At 40.4% G+C, this 16,531-nt stretch overlaps 2 protein-coding genes across 7 annotated transcripts in view; one reads left to right on the forward strand and one right to left on the reverse strand.

The window, feature by feature from the left end:
* agxta (alanine--glyoxylate and serine--pyruvate aminotransferase a) overlaps positions 1-6,630 on the forward strand; it is a 111,898-nt gene extending 105,268 nt beyond the window's left edge. The window contains exons 10-11 of the mRNA XM_069899352.1: positions 1,838-1,966; positions 5,956-6,630. Of these exons, the coding sequence (XP_069755453.1) occupies positions 1,838-1,966; positions 5,956-6,063 (237 nt within the window). The 3' untranslated portion in view covers positions 6,064-6,630. The remainder of the gene's footprint in view (positions 1-1,837; positions 1,967-5,955) is intronic.
* Positions 6,631-9,579: 2,949 nt separating this feature from the next.
* scly (selenocysteine lyase) overlaps positions 9,580-16,531 on the reverse strand; it is a 70,098-nt gene continuing 63,146 nt past the window's right edge. For 5 of the 6 annotated variants that reach the window (XM_069899354.1, XM_069899355.1, XM_069899357.1 and 2 more), the window contains exons 10-12: positions 13,448-13,550; positions 11,412-11,487; positions 9,580-9,999 (exon numbers count right to left, since the gene is read on the reverse strand). In XM_069899354.1, coding sequence (XP_069755455.1) covers positions 9,813-9,999; positions 11,412-11,487; positions 13,448-13,550 — 366 coding nt within the window. In that variant the 3' untranslated portion in view covers positions 9,580-9,812. The remainder of the gene's footprint in view (positions 10,000-11,411; positions 11,488-13,447; positions 13,551-16,531) is intronic. The other variant, XM_069899358.1, reaches the window with a different exon arrangement.

Consider the following 16,531-nt stretch of genomic DNA (forward strand, 5'->3'; position numbering starts at 1 on the left):
AGAGTGTTGGGAGCTCCAGTGGGTGGGCAGCTGGGGCATGAATCCACAACCAAGGCGTCGGGAACCCTGGTGGATGGGTGGCCAGGGCAAGGGTTCACAGTTGGGAGCTCAGGGATACATTTGGCACATGTCAATGTTCAAGAGGCTGAGGCTGTCAGCATTAGTCTCCTTACTAATTGTAGCATCAAATAGCATGAATCAAATGCATATAATATTCATGATGTTGTATGACCCACCGAGTCCTTCCAGCTTCACTTTACTCACTCAAAATTCCAGTATCTGCAATTCCGGTGCTTCTCTAAATTGCAAGAGATGAATGAAGATGGGATGTCATGGTTACAGCACCAGCCTCCTGGTTCAAATCTGCAGCTGTCAGGAATTCGGATGTTTTCCCTGCGTCTGTGTGGATTTTCCCTGGAGGTTCTGGTTTCCTCCCACCCTTCAATAACAGGACAGGGCAATAACAGGTGCAGGGCAATTGGGCACGGGCTTGTGGGCTGAAAGGGCCTGTTACTGTGCTTTATGTCTAAAACTTAATACATAAGAAAAATTAATAAACATCGTGGTTTGGGAAAATAATGCATTTGGTCTTGTGGCTGTGTAATGGCTTTCTTCAAAGTACCGTCTAGACTTGTGTAATAGTTGAGTTTTGGGGACAAATTTTTGGGGTCAAATTTGAGGGGGGAGGTTAACATCCTTTCTGTAATGAGGCAACCAGAACTGAACACAATATTCCAAGTGTGGTCTCTTTTGTCCATGACATTTATAAAAATGATAGAGCAGGGGTTCCAGATGAGATTCCTGCACAATTCCATTTGTCACTGAACTTCAGGCAGAATATGTTCCATCGACTACGGCCCTCTGCTTTCTGCAGGCGAGCCAACTTTGAACCCACACTGCCAATGTTCCAAATCTTCCATGCCTCGTCTTTCTGAATAGGGGTGGGGGAGCTTGTCAAGTGCCTTACTAAAATCCATATCGACCACATCTACTGTCCTATCCTCATCAATTTTTTGTCACTTCCTCAAAAACTCAATGATGCTCATGAGCCATGACCTGCCACCCCCCTCACAAGGCCATGCTATCCCTAAAACTTTGCATAAATCCTCTCACTAATAGTTTGCCCATCGATGCAAGACTTACTGGTCTAGAATTCCCAAGATTTTCCCTAGTAACCTTTTTAAGAAAGGGGACTTGCAATTCTCTAATCCTCTAGTTACCACCCCCCCCCCACCCACCAAGTGGCCAGGGAGAACACAAAGATCAGTCCCAATGCCCCAGTAATCTCTTCCCTCGCTTCCTGTAATAACCCAGGGTATGTCTACACCTGGAGACTAATCAATCCAATTATTGAGAAGATCCAGCACTTTGTTCTGGTTTCTTCCCACTTTCAAAATCATACAAAGGATTTGTAGGCTGATTGGTGTATTTGGGGAGGGGTGAGCAGGCCAGTGGGTTGGAAGGGGCTGTTAAAATGCTCCACGTCTAAATTTAAAATTTCTTCATCTCAATGTGCACATAAACTTGTTCTATACTGACCTCATGTTGACCGGTCTCCCTCTCTGGTGAACACTGAAGCAAAACATACACTTCAGACCTCCTCTATCTCCATTTGGCTCAGGCACACAGGTTCCCCCAAACCTGCCTGCAAAAACTACATAATGAATTCAAAGGCACAGTATATTGTCAATCAGGAAAGTGCATCAGGCTTATGGCTACTTCAATCTGACTCGGGGGGGGGGGGGGGGGGGAAGAAATTCACAGAACATGACTGGTTTTGAGGAATGTTAGAGGAAGTTTAGGAAAAGTGTTAATGCATTTGCTGTTCACTCTTCAGTCTCTAAGACTCCCCACCGTCACAACAATCGCAGTTCCAGAAGGTTATGAATGGAAAGACATCACTGACTTTATAATGAAGAATTACCAGATCGAGATCACTGGAGGAATGGGGCCCACCATTGGCATGGTATGTAAAAGCAGGTGTGGGAAAAGTGCACAAACAGTAACGACATGCACTTGGTTATTGTAGTTGCTTCACTTTACCATCAAGAAAATTTTCACTTTAGTAAGGTAATGTGGCAGGAGGGCATCACCTACCGAAATGTTGTTGCAGAGGATTGAGTACCAGATGTTTGATATCTGGGGCCATAGATATAAAGGGTGTATATTGACTTCAAGTGAAGAGACTTTGGGTAGAACAGTTGGTGTAGTGATTAGCGCAATCCCTTTACGGTCCCAGCATTCGGGACCGGGGTTCAAATCCCACACTGCCCATAAGGAGTTTGAACATTCTCCATGGGTTTTCCCTGGGTGCTCCAGTTTCCCCCACCATTCGAAAAGTACCAGGGGTGTAGGTTAATTGGACGGCGGGGCCTCGTGGGTCGAAATGGCCTGTTACCATGCTGTATGTCAAAATTTAATTTAAAATATTTTAAAAAATCATGAAAGATTGTTGGGTGAACCATTTATATTGAATTCATTTTGTCTAAACAAACATCCAATTGCAGCAGCTATGTTAACAGTGTAGGGACATATCATGTGGGATTTCCCTTGATGGCATTTTCCTGTTCTTAGCTGCACAGGAATTATCCGTACTTATAGCTCACAAGATGACTTTCATGCAGTAAAACAGGTAACCTCCTTCTGCTTCTGCAGATCTGCAAAGTACTTTAAAAACATTAAAGTGCCAACCCAGGTTTCTCCAGTCAGTCAGAACAAGCAGTGACATTAATCCTTGTGGGGTTTGTGTCTAATTCATTCTTCAGCAAATTCTTTCCCCTTAGTCAGGAGTTGCAGCAACAGACCTTTTTTTAAAAATATTTTATTAAAAAAAACTCCATACATGTAATTAATAAACAATTATCTAAAACAATAATTTAAATTTAAGAGTTTCAATCATTATGATTGTTTTAACTCCTCCCCTTTCCTCCCTCTCTAAACCCCCCACCCCTAAAGAAATTTATATCTAAAAATATACATAGTAATATAAAGAAAAGAAATATTGCTTCATGGACTGCTCGGAGGATCACTTCCAACACACATGATTCCAATAAGGTTTATATGATCAGTTTAGGGAAGAGGGTTAACACAGGTCTCAAGAAGTTGGAAGAACACTATGACATATTTATACCTAAAATTTGCATATACGGTTCCAAATCTGAAAAAAAAACCCACCATATTTATTTCTCAAATTGTATGTAATTTTCTCCAAGGGGATACAGCATTCCATCTTCCCATACCCAAGTGTGAATCTGAGTTCCAGGTCCCTGCAAATTCACTTCCTTGCTACCGCTAGTGCTATTTTAACAAATTTTATTTGGTATATTGATAGCTTCAACTTGGGTCTTGTTCCTGCTATATTTCCCAGTAGAAATAAATCTGGGTTTTGTGGAAATACAATGTTCTAAAATCTCTTCCAAGTCCAACCAAAAGGCTTTACTTTGGGACATGACCAAGTTGAATTAAAAAAAAGGTCCCGTCTCTTCTCCACACCTAAAACATTGATCTGATAAATCGTCATTTATCTTATTTCAATCAGTAATCAAGTGCTTCAACAAAGTTGTTTCTTTAACACCATTAATTTTGTATCCCATTTGTATATAAATTCCTCTGCTTTTCTCTCTATTTTATACAATTCTATTTTAACCCATGCTGGGTTTTTTTCACTTCTTTTTTTTGAAGTAGAATCTCATTTGAGCCACTTGATAATAATTCATAAAATTCAGGAAGCTATAGGCCTCCCAGTTCATATTTCCATGTTAATCTTTCTATAGAAACTCTTGACATTTTACCTTTCCAAAAAAATTTCCTTACATGTTCATTTAATTCTTGAAAAAAAACTTTTGAGGTAAGGTTTGAAAAAGATATTATATTCTTGGGAATATATTCATCTTAACACAGTTAATCCTTCCTACTAACATTATAGATAAAATCATCAATGTTTTCAATTCTTCAACCTTTTTAAGTAATTCCAAATAATTCAATTCATATAGTTTTTTGAAATTATTACCTACACAAATCCCTAAATATTTAATCCCATCTTTTGGCCATTTAAATTGAGTAGCTTTTTGACAATAAGTATAATCTCCTTCTGTAAGGGGAATAATTTCACTTTTGCATCAATTTATTTTATAACCAGAAATCTTACCACATTCTTCCAAATTAAAATGTAACTTTCACAAGTCTCAGGTTCTGTCAAACATATTTGAGCATCATCTTTAAACAGACTAATTTTGACCAACTCTAAATCCCTTAATTCCCAAATTGCCTCAGATAGTGAGTCTATAGCTAATATAATCAAAGCTGGAGATAAGGGACTTTCTTGTCTACTTATCTTGTCAGTTGGAATGAAGCAGATATTTGTCCATTAGTCACTACTTTAGCATTAGGGTCATGTCTTAATCCAATTTATAAAAGTTTGACTAAATCCAATTTATCCAACAGCTTAAACAAAAAGTCCCACTCCAATCTATCAAATGCTTTTTCTGCATTTAAAGCCACAACACTTAAATCTTTTCTTTTTTGTGCTAATTAATCTAGCCATATTGTTAGCCAGTTGTCTCTTTTTTTTTTACAAAGCCTGTTTGATCCATATTTATTAATTTAGGTAATAATTTAGTTATTCTATTTGCCAATGTTTTGGCAAGAATCTTATAATCTGCATTTAATAATGAAATAGATCTACAAGATGAATGCTTTAAATGGTCTCTGTCTTTTTTTGGTTATTACTGCTGTTGAAAATTTTTCTGGGACAGTATGAGTTGATGATGTTTGAGCTGAACATTTCCATAAAAATAGGAATCATTAACTCTTATAAAACTCAGGTGGAAATCCATCTCTCCTAGAGATTTATTACTTTGTAATTAACTCATTGACTCCTTCACCTCTATCTGTGTCAAATGTGCACTCAATTCTCTTTGTTCATCTATACTCAATAAAATAGATATTTATCTCAGATAAATTTACTTAGATTATCTTTCAAAGGCTCTAATCAATATAATTTAGAATAAAAACTTAAAAGATTAGTTTATTTCTTGAGGTTTATAACTAACAACATTTGAATAGTTTTTAATTACATTAATTCTCCTTTAAACTTGCTTCACTTTGAATTGCCATGCAAGTATTTTATGTGATTTTTCATCTAACTCTTAATACCTTTGTTTAGTTCTTGTAATCAATTTTTCTGTTCTGTAAGTTTGTAATGTATTATATTGAAGCTTTTTTTTAAATTAATTAGTTGTCTACATTTATCTTCAGAACTTCTCCTTTGAAGGTCTTTTACTAAAGCCATTACTTCTTGTTCTAATTGATCTATCTTTTTCATATACTCCTTAATTTTAGAAGTAAAACATAATTTGCCCTCTCAAATACACTTTCAAAGCATCCCATATTACAAACTTATCATTCAGCAGCAACAGACCTTTAACCACTTGCCAACTTCCTCCCCTTGGCTCATGCAATCTCAAGTCAGCACATGGCAGGATATTTGAACAGATTATTGAAGTAAAGGTGTCTGGATCAATGATGTAGAGTGGAGATTTAGTTTCTAAATCTTTTTTTTTTAAGCATTTTAAGTCCAAACTCCTTTACTACATGCTTTCTCCATGAGAAAGACATTATATGCAGTCTCCAAATTCCTGGAAAAGATTATTTAACTATTTATTCCAAAGCTACTTCCCTATCGAGTTAACTCTGAGGAGTAAGATTCCTCTGTCTACCCCTACTCATGCCACTAGACTCAGGGTTCCACTTAATTAACTATCTTGATAAATGAAGAGACAAACTGGCATTTCTTATGTTTGAAGGCCTGTGACTCAAAATTTCAGGTGCCAGAAGCTCCAGACCATCCTGCAACAGATAGGCCAGTGCCTCTTTTATAGCAGGTCTGCTTCTTCCCAATGAATAGATTTATGTTGGGGTTTCTGAACAACCTACAATCTTTTTCCTGGTCTTTAGGTTTTGCGGATTGGGTTAATGGGCATCAATAGCACAAAAGCAAATGCAGATCTCGTGCTCCACGCTCTGCAGGATGCCTTGAAGAACTGTAAGAAAAGTAACAAATGAGTGAAGGACCAGAAGCAGTCAAACCTGGAGATTGAAGAGAAAACTGATCACTGATGCACAAGCAATGACAAAACAACACGTCTCCAATTAAATCGAAACACATCAATGACCCAATAAGCATCAACAATGTGGTGGCCCGATGTTCCATGATATTCATGAATCATTAACTCAAATCTTTTCCTAATTTGGAGATTTTTTTTTAAGAGTTGGAATGCTGGTATGTTCATTAATCTTGATTCAGTTTCTGACTTTAGAAAACACATGGGTGAAGGATGGAATCAAATTTTCTCTTGCCTCATTTTAATGGTCTTCAAGCTTATGGGTTGGGAGGTCATAGGAAAACTTAGGGTGTTTCACACTGACGAAGTTGGGAAAACAGTAGTTCCAACAGGCCAGGGAGAGCTGTCTGTGGTTATATGAGCAAGAAGGGGAGGGAGTTGGAGACACTGTGAAAGAAACAGACCTTACTGTATTAAATGCAAAGTTGAGAACTGTATCAATATCTAATATACTAACTTTTAGGAACAGAACATGATAGATATTTACTGAATAAACATCATTCGGTTATACTTTGTTTCTTGAATTCAATTTTTATTTTGTTATTAAATCTGCTATCTGCTTGACAAATCACATTAGACATTATCGAACAACTGAAGTCAAAATAATTATTTTTATATCCATCCTCCAAACCATGGAACCTCAAATTATCTTAGGAACCATGACATTGAGGAAATAGTTTCAAAGATCAGGACTTAATGAGACATTAATTGCCCAAATAGGATGATAGAGTACATGATCCAGTTTGATTTCTGTCTAATAACTCTTTCTCCCGCAATATCAGCATTCATCATCAGGTTGGAACAGTTGGTGCAGTGGTTAGCACAGTGCTGTTACAGTCTAATCTGGCTCTGTCTGTAAGGAGTTGGTACGTTTTCCCTGGGGGGGGGGGGCGGTTCTGGTTTTCTCCCACTGTTCAAAATGTACCGGGGGTTGTGGGCTAATTAGGCTCATGGGCTGAAATGGCCTGTTACTGTGCTGCACGTCAAACTTTAAAAATTAACATTTCATCATGTGGAAGATGGTAGCCCATAGTAATAAAGTTTAGGAATAATTTTACTTTCAATAGTTTGGAATATTTCCAAGATGTATTATAGCATACATATAGAAATATATCCCATGAACCTGTATTGAATCCAACTTTCTCATCAAATTTGAATTAAAACTGTTCGCTGCTTGTTATGGAAAATATCATGGTTATTCATCTGCTCATACAAAAATCACTCCACTTAGGACAGCACCTAAAAAAGCATCTGACTGTGTACATGCATCCTCATACCCCCTAAAGAACTTTGATCATGGGACCATTTTTTACCACTTTCAACCCACTTCTGCAAGGGGATCTGGACTACCTTTGAGTTGTTAGCTGCAAGATGGAGTTGAAGAGCCTCCAATCTTAGTGCCAGCCATCCATCAAATAACTACATCAACTTATATCAATGTCCATAATACTACATTCTGCGTGGGTTCCCCTTGGGTGCTCCTGTTTCCTCCTACCCTTCAAAATGTACTGGGATTGCAGATCAATTGGGTGTAATTGGGCAGCATGGGTTCATGGGCCAAAAGGACCTTTGTTACTGTGCTGAATGCCTAAAAAAACAAACTCCCTCATATTTAGCACAACTATGGTCAAGGAAAGGAGTAGCCAAAATGTTAGTGTTTAATTGGGAAAGGGCTGATTGCAATGGGATTAGGCAGGAACTGGAGAGAACAAGGAGGAAACAGATGTCCTCAGGGAAAAGCACAAAAGTAATGTGGAGGATGTTTAGGGACCACTACATGATTCTAGATAGGTTTGTCCCACTAAGATAGGGAAAAGATAGTAAGACAAGAGATCCGTGGTTGACAAAAGAGGTGAGACAGCTCGTGAAGAGGAAGAAGGAAGCAGACGGAAGGTTTAGGAAGCAAAAGTCAGGAAGGGCTCATGAGAATTGTATAATAGCTAGGAAGGAATTCATGAATTAGGAAATGTAGAAGGGGAGGTACCTGGGGATTGGAAAATGTTGTTCCCTTGCTTATAAAAAGATAATAGGGAGAATTCTGGGAATTACAGAGGACTGAGTTTTGCATCAGTGGTGGGCAAACTATTAGAGAGGATTCTTAGGAAAAGGATTTATAAGTCTTTAGAGAAGCATTGTTTTCTCAGGGATAGTCAGCATGGCTTTGTGAGGACCAGATAATGCTTCACAAGCCTAATTGTGTTTTTTTTTTGAGGGTGACAAAAGAAATTGATAAGGGTAGGATGGTAGATGTGATGTATATGGATTTTATTAAGACATTTGATAAGATCCTCTATGCTAGACTCATTCAGAACATTATCATGCATGGAACTTCATGAATGATACATGCCTGTGTAGATTCAAAATTGGCTTGTCTGCAGAAAGCAGAGGGTAGTAGTAGATGGAACATATTCTGCCTGGAAGTCAATGACAAATGGAGATCTGCAGGGTGATTTTTATAAATAATCTAGACAAAGAAATAGAGAAATGGGTCAGTAAGTTTGCAGGTGACATGAAGGTAGGAAGTCTCATGGATGGTGTAGAAGGTTTTTGCATAGGATATAGACAAGATGCTGAGATGGACAGAAAAGTGGTAGATGGAGTTCAATCCGGACAAGTGTGAAGTGATGCATTTTGGACATTCGAACTTGAAGGTGGAAGACATTATTCATGGCAGGATTCTTAAGTGTGGAAGAATAGAAGGACCTTAGGGTCCAAATACACTGATCTCACAAGGTCGCAATGCAGATCGATAAGAGTAGTTAAGAAGGCTTATGATAGACTGGACTTCATTAATCAGGGGATTGAGCTCAAGAGTTGTGAGGTAATGCTGCAGCTCTGTAAAACTCTAATATATTGTGTTCGGTTCAATACAAGAAAGATGTAGAAGTTTTGGAGAGGGTACAGATCATATTTACCAGGATGTTGTCTGCATTAGAGAATGCATCTTATGATCCAAAGAAGATTAAGAGGTGACTTAATAGAGGTGTTCAAGATTATTAGAGGCATAGAAAGGGTGGACCACCAACATTCTTTTTCTGGGTTAACAGTAGGAAATACCAGAGGACATCAGCAGAAGGTAAATTAAAAAAAAAATTTAGACATACAGCATGGGAACTGACCATTTTGGCCCACAAGTCCGTTCCACCCAATTTACACCCCATTAACCTACACCCCTATTCTACCACCTCCCCTTCTACCAGAGATGCCAGAGAAAACCCATGCAGACACAGGGAGAACGTACAAACTCTTTACAGACAGCAGTGGACTCGAACCCCAGTCCAGACCCAATTGCTGGCCCCAAGCTGAAATTCTACCTTCATGTGGCGCACACGCTCCTCTTTGTTGCTGCCATCAGGAAAGAGATGTAGGTGCCACAAGACTTGCACCACTAGGTTCAGGAACAGCTTCTACCACTCCACCATCAGACTCCTCAATGACAAACTCAATCAGAGACTCATTTAAGGACTTTTACTGGTGCACTTTATTAATTTTCTTTGCTCTCCCTGTATTGCACAGTTTGTTTACATTCATTATCTGTTTACAGTTCTTTTGATTGTTTACATGTTCACCCTGTGTATAGATTATATTTTACAGGACCAATTTAGTGGTGATTCTGCCAGGTTTGTAGGAAAAAGGAATCTCAGGGTTGTATGTGAATGTCATGTTTGTACTCTTGACAATAAATCCAAATCAGTTCTCATCTGGCAGCAACAGTCCAGGCTCTGCAGCACACAACTCAATTTCATTAATTGCTTGCTTCAGGTCTTCTATAATCAGATCTACATCCTCTTTTGAGGTTGCCCGACCCACACTCAATCGAATGGCATTTTCTGCCACTTTGTACGGAATTCCGCTCTTCAGTAACACATGTGAGGGTCTGAAATTACAATTCAATTAGTCATAGGAGTGATGACAGGACAAGAGCAATAACTGCAAGTAATATCCCCCACATAAAGATTCTGTGCTCAGCATTACTTGCTGAATTCCAGAAGGAAAAACTTTTATAGCATATTATCTGATTCTAAGGAAACTAAATAGAAGTCTATCCAATAATTTGATAGTTGGTGACTTAACATTACAGAGTTGTAATAAACTGGGATCATGATTAAAGGTTTGAAGGATATCGAAGACAATTTTCATAAGATTCTCCATTGGTTCACAAAGGGAACCTGCCCATACCGATACAAAGTTAAGCAAAGCTTTACAAGTATTGATGTTCACACCTTCATTGTTAAGCAGATGTAGTTTGCTCTCCTAAAGCAGCATATTTAAATTGACTCCAATGGCAGGGCTAGCAGGGTGGAGCCTGGGGCACGAGAACAGGGCCTAGCAGGAGGGCTAGGTGGGACAGTTGGTGACAGGTTTGAAGAATATACTGGCCTTTAGCAGAAAATTTGCAAATACATGTAGTCCCTGACTTACGACTGTAATTGGGACCAAAGAATCGGTCGCATCTTGGAATGGACGCAAGTAAGAATTTTGCCCGTATGCGTGCAGTCTTAAAGTAAACATAGTAATCAAATCCTTTTTCTCATTGTAGATTTTTGTTGTATTTGACAAACTATAACGGGGAAACATGGCAGGTAAGAGCTAAAATGAGCATACTTACCTTGTTGGTCAGTTCGGCCATCTTGATTCCTGTGTGCATACACGAGTCTTCAGTTGGCACATGCGCGGTGAGTTTGCGTATTGGAGCTCAGTTGGCACATGCACAGTCGGATTGTGTATTGGAGTTTGGTTGGCACATGCATGGTGGGTTGACCATCTGAACTCCAATACTCATACCCATTGCATGTGTGCCAACTGAAGACTCGTGCATGCACACAGGAATCAAGATGGCTGTGCCCAGTCTGTGGACCCCAGGACACTAACTAACAAGGCAAGTATGCACATTTTGGCTCTTACATGCCCGGTATCCCTGTTATAGTTTGTCAAATATAACCTAAACTGTTTACATTTTGTTTTTTGTTACTTAAAAAAAATTGTCGTATATGCAGATGGACACAAGTCAAGTAGGTCATAAGTCGGGGAGTACTTGTACAGCAAACGAGTTCCTTGAAGATTAACAAACTATGCTATAAGGAAACAAATGTTGAATTATTATTAAATCACTGACTGACATTTACAAATAATTCAAAATAAGCAGCCTGGAAAGATTTGTGATTCAGTCATATTTAACAGGATTTGTTCCAATCCAATCCTGAGGGCTTGCAAATTAACATCTCTGCCCAGATGCTCTGACAACAGACACTCCAGAATCTCATTTAAAAACACTTTGGATCTTCCTACCTACTGACATTCTCAGAATGGCAAGCAGCTCCCACACTTGCCAGTAGCCTTCGGCAATGTTGTAGTACCTTCCGACCTGGGGCACAACAAAACAATTATTGGGCCAATGAGGATTCAAACATTTCTGTTTGTCGCCACTTCCTTCCTATTCACTTATATAATCACTTGGAAGCTCAGTTTGGGGTTTGTCTGCAATGCAGTTTCAATCATCTCCAATACAAATTCAATTGTACTTAAATTCTTTACTTATAACATGCAAAACTTGTACCTTCTTTCCCGATATTCTATATAGTAGATTCTTAACCACAAAACATTCATATAAAAGTTAATGAGGTCCAAACGATGCTGAAAGCGATCAACAGAAATTGTCATCCCCCTAACTTACCCTCCTTCTGGTTCCCAGCTGGCAATGTTCTAAGCATGGCTGGAGAACCTAATTTTAAGTATGAGCAGTGCGGTGGACCCGGCTCCAACTGCTGGACTGTCGAGCTGAGCTGAGTGTGCATGTGTCATCACGCTCCATGGTGCATGCATACTGGCTGACAGGCCACCCCTGGCTGACACCATCATCGCCGGGGCCAAGCCAACTGTGCATGTGCATGAGCTGCCACGCTCTGACTCCATAAATGGTACCAGCCCTTGCGCATGCACCGATGGGAAGAGCCCTATGGACCCCAAAGGATACCGCCATCGACCACGACAGATAAGGACTGTTGCTGTGTAACTAACATCAAACCGAGTGTAATATAAAGCAAGGTTCCATAGAATTGGCTGTTGATCAGCTTGATTAGAAGATTGATTAAAGAACTCAAGGCAGCATTGGATCACATTTTAAGGTAGCTATTTAAAATTTGTTTTAATGGCCAATGAAGCAATGAAGCATTCCAGGCGCCCATCACTCTGTGTAAAAAAAACATTACTTCTGGCATCTCCCCAGAACTTCCCTTCACTCACCTTAAACGATGTCCTCTGGTATTTGCTATCATCACCTGAGGAAAATGGTGTTGGCTGTCCATCCTATCTAAGCTCCGTGTAGCAGCGCTATGGCGGCACAACAACTCCCAGAAGACACCAAACTGGTCATGTGATGTCAGTGCATGACGCGTCAGCACGTGATTCAGGCTTTTACAAGGTTGGACGGGTGATGAAGAGTAAATCTGTTTGATTCACTCTAAAAACGCCTTGTGTGGTTATTTTGTCGTGTCCACTGTGATTCCAATATATACCTCTAGTAAGTCAGCTCTTATCCTTCATCACGTCAAATAGGCTGGCACAGTTAGCGTAGCAGTTAGCGCAACGCTGTTACAGCACCAGCAATCGGGGTTTCAATCCATGTTATCTGCAAGGAATTTGTACATTTTCGCTGTATCTGCATGGGTTTTCTCCGGGCACTCCAGTTTCCTCCCACCATTTAAAACATACCAGTGTGGTAGGTTAATTGGGCTGCACAGGCTTGTGGGCCAAAATAATCTGTTAGAGTATTTTAAAAAGTTAGAAAAAAAGAAACGCCCTTGCTCTGTCCAACATGCTTCATAGGACATGTTCTCCAATCCAAGCAACATCTTGGAAAATCTTTGCACCTTCTCCAAAGCATCCAATAATGAGGCGACCAGAAATGAAAGCAATATTCTAAGCATGGTCTAACTGAAGTTTCATAGAGCTGCAACATTACCTCATGGCTCTTGAACTCAATACCCTAACTAATGAAGGCTGACACAATATATGCCACACCCACCCTATCAACCTGTACAGCAATCTTGAGGGATCTATGGACCAGGAACCCAAGATCTCTTGGTTCCGCCACACAGTTAAAAATACCATTACTGACCACACACTTCACCTTCAAATTCAACCTTCCAAAGTGCATTTATTCAGATTGATCTGCACTACTCTGCAATCATGTCTATATCCTGTTGTAATCTATGACAACACCTTCAACCTTTGTAACATTTGTTAGTTTAGGGGACCACAACTCAATTTTTTTTCTACTCTGTGAAAATTTCTGCTCAAATCATTGCACAATATTTTTGCCATACCTTGTAGATTTGGCCCAAGAATGGAAACATTGCATGTATTTGGCAACCTGTCTGAGCCCTGAAAGTGGCTGTTGAAACAAAGTTTTTCTTTTCCAAAGGCCATCTGTAATAGTAATAGAAAAACATGTTAGTCACATGGTTATTCAGATTTTACCCAGAAATAATAAACAAAACTCTTTGTCAAATAATCCGTAGTTTTATAAAATTACAAGGAACCTATTCAATTTTCACTACCAAAATGCACACAGTCCAGTGGACCAACCAATCTGTATTAACTAGTATCTCACTCAAATTAATTAAGCACATACACAAGCTAACCACTAGCACATTTTGTCCACAATGTACAAGATCACATAAATTAAAGGAAGACAGTTAATGGGTTGAATGATTTGACAGACTTCAGGGATGCACCTGGAGCTAGTGAAACCATTGCAATCAACTAAAAAGGTCGGTCATGCTGAAATGCAACTGTCCAAGATTTGTTGAAACCACACATGGAGTATTGAGTGGAGTTCTGTCAGCCAACCATTGGAAAGATGTCATTAAGCTGGAAAAGGTCAGAGGACGTCACCAGGACTGGAGGACTTGAGTTATAAGGAGAGGTTTGGACTTTTCTTCCTGGAGCATTGGAAGTGAAAGGTGATCTTGCCTTAGTATACAAAATAATGAGGGGCATGCAAAACCGTGAGGGTCCCCAACAGCCCATTTCAAACACTCCTGAGAAGGTATCAGTGGTCCTCCAGTTCAGGTACATTGGTCTCTTCCCTGGAAGAGAATGCAATACATAAAGCTGCTTCAGATCCTTAAATGCATTTGACTGTGCAATCTGCCTATTCCTCATCTTGCCAGGTCATGAGACAGGGAGTAATCCTGAGATTATAACCCCAGAGGGATCCCCCCTCCCTCCCACAAAGCACTGCCCCAAGTCCCTCCCCTTTCTTCCTATCTATACCATAATGTTTTGCTGCTCACAATCCAGTTCAAAATACCCTTTACCCACTATGAGTCATTCTGGACTTTGGCACCAGTGAGTCTCAACCCCTGACACTACAGTTCTGCTCAGAGACCATTGCGGCGCCACTCATGTGCCTGTCAGTGCCATTTCCCTGTGAGCAACCATCCTCCCAACTCTATCCAAATCCTTGTTTGAGGGTGATTACCTCTCTGGCAGTCGCCTATCCATTTGATTGAACCTGCAGGAATAGATGCACAGGCAGAGCAATACCGACAAGAGTGCAAGGGGGCAGCAGTGAGAAGCAGGGAAAAAGAATGATTATGGGGGGAAGAGGCAAAATGAAGCTAAAGCGAAACCCCACAGTGGACTGCATAGGGTGAATGAGAAGCAGAAGCTCAGAGTAAAAGGTCACAAAAGAGGTAAGGTGAATCAGGGAGAACAAGGTGACTGGAAATGCATCGCATAGTAGAGGGTGAGAACATGACAGTGAGAGCAAACATTCCAATGTGAATCAGTAGAGAAGTAGGAATCAGCTGAGCAATGGGTATACGATGCAGCAGAAAAATGGGGGAAGGTTAAGCGTGACTGGGAGTGGACAGGGATAAGTGAAGTGGGTGACAGGATAATGAGGAAACTGATCCGAGGGGATGGCAGCGCACATTAGGTGAGATGGGGCAGAGCAGGCTGGGCAGAACGAGGAGGGAGAGAGCCGTTGGTATCAGATAGCAGCAGTAGTTGTGTGCGAGAACCTCTTCCAAGAACACACAAATTAGTTTCAAACTGTGTTTAAAAAAACTCAGCGTTACAGTTTTGTAATTGAATAGTTGAATGATCAACAGTATGCATTTACATCCCTTGGAAGATCGTATACTGTATTTTCGGAATTAAATTTTGGAAGTGTGCAGAGTAAGGGTGTGCTTTGGGAGATCAGTGCTCTCCCTGTAAAGTAGCCCAGGCAGACCTCAACAGGAAAAGGCAAGGTGTACAATGCTAAGTTTGGTGGGCAAACAAGGCAGAATGAACCAAGGCATGACACTGGTAAAAAGGTGAACTCTGGTGTATGCAAATGGAGAATGAAGAGCCAGCGTACAAGACCAGATGAGACAAGGACAAACTCGAGAAAGCAGAGCGTACACCAACTTGCTACACAGCAGGAGCAGATGGCAGGGGTAAGTCAAAAATGAAGAGCAAGATCTGGAGCAAAGGAGGCGCGAATATGGAGCAGACCTGAAAGGGACGCAGCAGACCAGACCTTGCATCATGCAAGGTGAAATGGTGAGAGTCAATATGGGCTGTCCAGGCAGACCAACATGCCGGGAGCACACAGGATTTGTGAGCAGCAGCGAGAAGCATGGAAGTTAAAGGGAGATGGGGCTTGGACCAGTAAATGGAAACGGGCCCAAGTGATGGTGAACTGAGTCCCCAATAGTAAAATGAAGGAGTTGTTTGGAAATTAGAGCAGGTAGCGTGAGGAGGAGTAGCAGGCTGAAGAACAGTGCAAAACATGAGTGAAGAACCTGGTTAAGCCATTAGGTTTTGCCTGGCAGTCACCACAGGATTAGAGAGATGCCAGGGTGGACTGTTTAGGGTGAATCAGGGAAAGGTGCACGTCAACACCAGTGCAAAGATGTAGCAGGTATTTGGGTGCAGAATGAAGTGCCTGCGCACCAGACATGCTGAAACATTAACAGTCTGGAGAAGGTGGAGTAAAGTGTGACCAATTAACCTCTGTACACAGGTAGTGGGCAGTAGGGATGAGGCAAGATGGGGACCGGATGATCTATGGCAGAAGGAACCAGGAGCTAACCCAATAGCTAACCCAGTAGAGTGGACTGTGCTAAGAAGTTGGAGCAGGGCAAATATGTAAACAACTTCCACAGTTTGACAGGAGAAGCTTATTTCATCCAGATTTCCTGTTAGTGTTTACAAAATTCAACAAAACTGTTTTATGGAGACTGGTCTTGACAGTTTTGATTTTTTTACAATAGCACTCAATCCTTACACAGATCACAAACAAATGAGCTACAGATTTTCCTATAATAGATGTCGACAAGATACAGGAACAGATTTCAGAGTTACATACTTGATTATTTTTCCTGTGGGTGAGGCAGAATTCCCACTTATTGGTG

This window comes from Narcine bancroftii, chromosome 9 (assembly GCF_036971445.1).
Source record: "Narcine bancroftii isolate sNarBan1 chromosome 9, sNarBan1.hap1, whole genome shotgun sequence".
Lineage (NCBI taxonomy): Eukaryota > Metazoa > Chordata > Chondrichthyes > Torpediniformes > Narcinidae > Narcine > Narcine bancroftii.